Source organism: Cryptotermes secundus, unplaced genomic scaffold, assembly GCF_002891405.2.
Source record: "Cryptotermes secundus unplaced genomic scaffold, Csec_1.0 scaffold158, whole genome shotgun sequence".
NCBI lineage: Eukaryota > Metazoa > Arthropoda > Insecta > Blattodea > Kalotermitidae > Cryptotermes > Cryptotermes secundus.
In genome coordinates this window covers 317,548-324,828 of record NW_019722427.1, presented here as the reverse complement: position 1 = coordinate 324,828, position 7,281 = coordinate 317,548, and the positions used below count along the sequence as shown (strand labels likewise).

Sequence of the window (7,281 nt, the reverse complement as noted above, 5' to 3'; positions counted from 1 at the left end):
TAGTTCTTGTTGCCACACTGTATAGATGTTATCTTGTGTAGTCTTTCTGTGTGCGTGCCGCTGCTATTCTTTACTACGTAGTAAACGTAGACACGTAGTAAAGAATAGCAGCAGCACGCACACAGAAAGACTACCCAAGATAACACCTATACAGTGTGGTAACAAGAACTAGCCGCTGCAGCACTTTAAACATAGGGCGAATAACCCTAACAATTTTAAAATTTTGGAAAGAATTTTAAAGGTGTTTAAAGTTAGAACTAAAGATTTTATTATAGTGCTATTACAACAAAGTCAAAATTAACGTGTGTAGGATAAAATAATCTACAAACCAGACAGTTATCAACGAAGTAGAAGTTGATAATAACAAGGAAAGTGTTTTTAAATGTTAATTTTTGAGCTGGGTGCAGTGTGACAGCGACGTGAGTGTTATACACCTGATGATGGCCGTCTGAGGCCAAAACATGTAGTGTAGGGGAACAAGATCAAAGACACAAAATGTATTGTTTGCACTTGAGACGGAGTTTGTATCATTATATCATTTATATAATAGTATACTACAAAAAAGAAAAAAGTACTGTATTCATTTGTTTTGTTATTAGTGAGAACATGATGAAATAGTTCAGGTTTTTTCGCTCTAATTTCTGCCATTGTTACTCTCATATGTACCACAGTTCTTTTCCTTTCTTACTGTCTAATTTTCCTTAGAGTCTTTAAACCTTCACATTAGCATTTCATTATCCATCTGTGAAACAAAGATAATTGGATATGTTGATTTTGCGTGTTAATTTGTTTTGTAGGTAGCTGTTGATTATGTAGGAACTAATGAGTCATCACGGAACAGCTACAGTGACAAGAAACTCTGTATGAAGAAACCGGCAGGAAATCGAATAGATTATATCATGTACAAGTGTAGACGAGGAATTGAGGTAAATTTATTTTTAATTACTGGAATTGTAGGACATGTCTATTATGTATCCTCCATCTTGGCACATAATATTTAATTTCTTGCTTGTTTATAGGTGCAGTGTCTAAAATATCAGTTTCCCTTGCCTGAACGAGTTCCTAAACAAAATTTCAGTTTCTCAGACCATGAAGCATTGCAGGTATCTTTCAGGGTCATCAGAACATCTAATGGTAAATATTTTGCATTCACATTAAAATGTTCTTCGTGGAGTTTTAAATGAGATAGTAATTTGATTTTGTACTTTATAATCAGTAAATTATACAACCAAAAAGGAGCAGTTAAGGTAACAGTACATAAAAGGACAACCAAGAAAGTACCTTGGCCATAATTTAATCTTATAATCAATACTAAAAGATACGAGTAAAATAAAATATTCCAAATATTCATTAACTCTACAATGAGGCCATCAAGAAGCAACTGTCCTTCTGCAGATGCAATATACCAGGGCCCTATTATTATCCCATGTGTGATGAATGAATGAATGACTGACTGCATAAGGGGTGGGCCATAATAACTCCATGTCATTCAACTCACAAATGCATAATTGTAGTACCAGATCTATCTGTGATCTGCATTATCCGCAAACTAGTCTAACACAATTCCAAAAAGGAATATGTTACATGGGGGTAAAGATATATCTATGTCTAATGACTTGAAAATTTTTAAAATTCAGTTGACAGCATTTTTATTGCAAAACTCTTTTTATACATGTGATGAATTCTTTAGTAACAAATTTGCCTAGAAATAAGGATAATAATAAAAACAATTTTAATATTGCATAATTTTATGTATAGTGATGTAAGACTGTAAATTTAACATGTTTTTTTTTATCATGATTATAAGCTGTACATATATATTTATAATTGTATTGTGCTATATTAACTATGTGACTGGTTCTATATCTATGTATATGGATTTATGGAATATACAATAAATGAATGAATGAATGGACTGTAAATTGAGTTGTAGAATTTGTGTTTGTACCATACAGAGAATTTGTCTTTCCAGGCCTCATAAATATGGAGTTTTTAATATTTTAATGTTTTGTCGTAGCTCTCACAGATGGTTTATGCTGTGCTTGGTCTGTACAGCCTATCTTATGTTGGGGCAGGTGTCTGGAGATAGGGACTAGCTCTGTCAATTCGGCCCAACTGAGTAGGTTTTACCTGAAGACAAAGACAGAATTCAGTATCTGAAACTTTGTGTTATTAAATAAAAACAGGATGATGGATAATGTCCAGAAACATACTCTTTGTATTAATGTACCATCATAACAAATTTTCAGATCTTAATTCAAATAAAATATCAATATTAAATAAAGAATTAATTAATTTAATCCCTGTGGTACCTATCAAACTATAAAGTGTCACATTCCAGAAGACATAATTAGTGTTGATGTCTGTATATATCTAGAAATATGGCAGATGTAAAGTTCACATTCCTGACAGTGTATTTCTGTTTCAAGCATCTGAAGATGCACTAGAAAATAAAGAAGAATACATGAAAGCACTGAAGGAGAGTCGTGCTGTATGTGATGCAGCACTAGGAAGGCTACACCAAGATAAACGGTCCTATTGGATCTACTCGGCTGCATTCTTCCTCACACTGCTGTGCACAATTGGTTTGGAGGCTCCTCTAAGCTGCTTCAAGACATACAACATTATACGTGTTGTTGTTACCATTCTGCTCTGTTTTACAATATTCATGGCTACTATATGGAATCGTATGGAAGTGAATGCAATTCTTACAGGGAAATTAGGAATTGAAGTTGTTCATTCAAACTTGGAAGATTGTAATTCAGATGAAAGGTAAAATAGTTGCTCATGATATGTGTAATTTGGCCATGTGTTATATTCTGGCAACAGTGTAAATGACTTACTCTTATACCATTCTAAAGGTTATAATTCATATCTTAAGAATGTGAATTGTTATTTAAGTAATTTCGGTACTTCTCGTGTATTTTGGCCCCACACAAAAACTGCCTTCATGCTAGTAGTACAAAACAGAAAGTGGTTTAAGGAAAAAGGTCTTGGAATTTTTCAATACTCTGAATCCTTGGGAGTCAACTGCATGTTGTTAAATGACCAAAATCAGGATTCACATACAAGAAAGTGACAGTGTAAGTTTTGTTGTGCATTATCCTTGGACAGTAATGTTCAGTTAGCTTTCCACATCTTTTGCATTTCTCTTTTACACAGTATATCGTCACATTTCAGAGACGTGCTTCAACATGATGCTTGTGAGGATATGATACTGTTATAATCCACACAGAGCAATTAATTACAGATAAACATCTTCCTTTCTAGTCTGAGACATATTGAGACCCATTATAGATATTGCAAATCACAATCCTTCCATAATTTCAAATGTCTTCCTAAACTTTTTCCCCTTATTTGATATTTTAAAAAATTTATTTTAAATTTTGCCATGTTCTTTCCAGTTTCTTTTGTATTCTATAAATTCTGTTATTATTTCATTTCTTTTATGGTCAGAAAAGGCATACCTGGCAGTCCTCATGAAACGTATTTCTGCTGATATGACTCATCAGTTTGTCTTATTGCCCAGAGGCTTAAAGGTAATAACCCTACCGTTGGACTACTAGTCTTTGGTTTCAGTTAGTGGGATTTTCAATTTCTTCCAGTAAATATATTATTATGAATATGAAGGCCAAAATATGTTTGTGTGTCAGCATACATTGGTTGTTGAATTACTTAAAGCCTGAAAACTTTTGCATATTTTTATACTTCTGTCACATTTATAAATATCATTCCACATGAAATAGATCCTTAAAATGATGTAAAATCAACATTTGCACCTTGAACCATTAGACTATATTCTGGAGTTCACATTAGTGAAACAAATTAAATGCATAGTGAGAAGGAAAGCATTGCTATATATTTGTGTTGCTTACAGTATTTATTTATATTTTCCTGTGATATAACAATTAACTCGATTATTGTGAGAGACTTTGGTCTAGGGCTTATTGAGTCAGTTTGAATCATGCACTGGATATTTGCATTTTTCTCTACAATCTAATAACTTACTGTAGTCATTGTTCAAATTCATTGGTGTGTGGTGTTCCACACTCTCCCCCCTCCACTTCGAGACAAGCTATTGTAGTAGTACCACAACAAAACAATATTTTACATCAAAGATGATACTCGCATAACTTGCAGCTGGAAGGGAAAGAAACAGATCGAGCAGGAGACATGGTTGGATCATCTTTCCACAATGCCATCTGTAATATCACTTGATGTAGTTATCTTTGATTCACATTGATTGCTGTGGTACACCTCTCAGAGACCTGACAGCTAAAATTTATGTGTGGTTGAAGAATATGTTGTTGCTTGGCACATTGGTTCTTTTCTGGCATTGCTGTAAAGGTAATATAAATCCTGGCAAGAAATTAATTGCACATGTTAATTGCAACCTGGAATTTAAAAAACAAAATATTTGTTTAAAAATCATACTGTTATAACAACAAATTCAGGACTCTGTTACAAATGTACACCAGGCAAAGAGTGTACCCCAAGCTGCTGATTTAGCATGTTTAGATTAGAACCTAGAAAAACATGTTGCAGAATGACCTGATGCTTCCACAGAATTTTGTTACTGGGTCTTTCCTGTATGGAGAAGAAAGAAAACTGGGCTGCAGAATTTAGGCTTCTTTACCTTTATTCAGAATCAGTCTGATATAAGAAGTGAAATATATAATGTAATGTGATATTTTGATAACATTATAATCAGGTTTTGTGATTATCTATGTTTCTTACAAAATATATCTTCAGTTTAAGTAGTTATTGCATTCTACAGACATAGTACATAGGAAACAGTTATAATTATGTTAGAAATAGTTATTGTATTTTATCAGTAATTTAAAGAACTTACCAGGGACAGGGATTTTCAAGTTTCCTAGTAAGATAGCTTACTTCAGTATGTGTAAGGATAGAGAAGTGCATTAGAGGAGTCAATTTTGAGAGACAGCAATGAAGCTGAAGTTCAATGTAATCAGGATGACAATAATTTTAAAACAGAATATGAATGCTCCAGAAAATGGGAAATATCCCACAATGCACAATTAGTATTTTTTAAATAGAGGCTACTTATCACAGTGGTATGTCTTAGTTGCTGTATCAGTCTGAAGTGACAAATGTAGGCTGCAGAAACATTCAAGTTGACTCTCGTGTAATACAGTAGATATAATCAGAAAATCTGAATTATTTGGGCCAGTGGTAAAAGTGTTCAATCCAGGCATGTTAAAGTGAAACAACTTAGTGACAAAAATTTTGATATTAGAACATAAACTGTATAGGAAGAATAATGTAAGAGAGTCATGTGAATTGTGGTTATAAAATTGAAAATTATGAACAGTTTTAGTGTACCATTGATGTATACTTCCAGAATTTTATTTACACAAATAGAAGCAATTTCATAGCTATACAAAGGAGTTATACTTGTTGAAAAATTTTGTGTAAAATATTATTTAAAAATTAGTTTCCCTAATATTTTGTTTTGAAGAAATCAGTTACAAACTGTTTTAAAAATCTTTTGAAGGCTAGTGTTTTTGTACTGTAACAACTATGACTATAAAATCTTTTATATTGCTCATACTTAAAAAAAGTTTCCAAATCCAGTAAATATGTTTATAATAGAACCAAAAATTGCTCATATATATATATATATACAGTATATATGTTGTTGGCTGATATATGGCACACATTTTATTAATAGCTCAACTTTCTTGTGAATTTCATACATATTCTACGTTAGTACTACCGAAAACTGTTATGTATGTTGTATGACATTCAGTCTGAAATACAGCTGACCCTCAAGTCATCTGGCTTTGATTTATCAAAGTGTGGATTAACAGTGGCTCCAAGCAAGCTGTCTGAAGCAGTAGTGACTTGTATTCAGGGGGTGCTCAGTTTGAATCTTGGCCATGACACCAACTACCCTGACTTTTTTTTATCCGTTTTCCTCAATCCCTCAATGAAAATGTCTGAATAGTACCTTAAATCAGATAAAATGTTTTGTCTGTTATCCATGATTTGTTCTCCAGCCATTATGCTTGATGATCAAGGGTCAACTTTGTCTATGTGCAATTTACAGATGTATATACAACAGACTAGTTTTGCTTTTGTGTATAATGTGCCAAAATTGCTCTCGTCCTACTGCTCATTGTCTTAAAATTTGGAATTTGAGGTCTACAGGAATGTAACAGAACTGTCAACAAATATAGGGTCATTGAACTTTTACTTAATATCATTCCCAGCATTGTGCACTACTGTTTGAATAATATTTCCTGCTCAACTGTAAGAAATTAAAATTGAAATAAAAATTTTGAACAAATGTACTTTGCATATTTATACATAATTTACCCTCATGTCAAGTGTGGCATTTGTTATCTAGGGATTGTCAGTGGAGACAGCCTTCAGATGTGGATGGTCTCTGTAAATACAGTATTTTGAATAAGCAGTCAACTGACAGTTGGATGGAGCTAACAAAAATAAGCATATTAGTTCTGTTCTTGCACCTTTGCAGAGTGTGAATTTGGGCAGTGTTGCCAATATGTTGGTTGTTCATGCTGCCTCTAAAGAGTGGGAGTAGGATCATTGTCTTATGTTTATATAGCCTTCAAAGAGGAAGGCATCATGTGCCTCTGAAACATCAGCAACACTGCCCAAATCCACACAGTGTGAACACTCAAGAAGATAATCAATATCAACACTGAATGAATGCAGAAGCCTAAAATCAATAGAAACAAGTACAGAAAGTTACAAAGGACACTAGACTTGACAGATATTTTAGTGTGACAAAAGCAATGGAAAGAGGACAAAAGATTTGGAATTTCAGACACCAGGAGTCTCTACAGGATGTATTTATTGAAATCAGTAGAAAGAGAGTTAATGAAGTATAATTTAGATTCAATGGGAGTACAGATGGGTAGACTTCAGATGTTGCATACAAAAGTAGAAACATCAAAGAAAGAACAATAAGACTGAAAGGTAGACACAACAGAAGCAGAACTAAACCAACAGACAATTTTACATTTTATATGCTAAAGGTAATGCTAATCATTACTTTTTCATGCATTAATGAATCAGAATTTGCACTCTTCATTATTAGATAACCAAAGATGCAACAAAAATTAGATACGTATTTAGCAACTACATATATCAAGGAGGATACAACCAGGAATGATATATAAGGAGATCAAAGAGGGGGAGATGAGAGATACCAGATTTCAGCCACAAAACCTCAAGGGAATAGACCACCTGGGAAACATAAAATACAATCAACTCTCGATTATCCGGGGG

At 33.3% G+C, this 7,281-nt stretch overlaps 1 protein-coding gene across 2 annotated transcripts in view; it reads left to right on the top strand.

Moving 5' to 3' along the window:
* Positions 1-6,675, top strand: part of LOC111861308 (putative neutral sphingomyelinase) — a 13,307-nt gene extending 6,632 nt beyond the window's left edge. For both annotated transcript variants that reach the window (XM_033750263.1, XM_023845765.2), the window contains exons 5-7: positions 798-926; positions 1,020-1,134; positions 2,430-6,675. In XM_033750263.1, the coding sequence (XP_033606154.1) occupies positions 798-926; positions 1,020-1,134; positions 2,430-2,776 (591 nt within the window). In that variant the 3' untranslated portion in view covers positions 2,777-6,675. The remainder of the gene's footprint in view (positions 1-797; positions 927-1,019; positions 1,135-2,429) is intronic.
* The last annotated feature ends 606 nt before the right edge of the window (positions 6,676-7,281 follow it).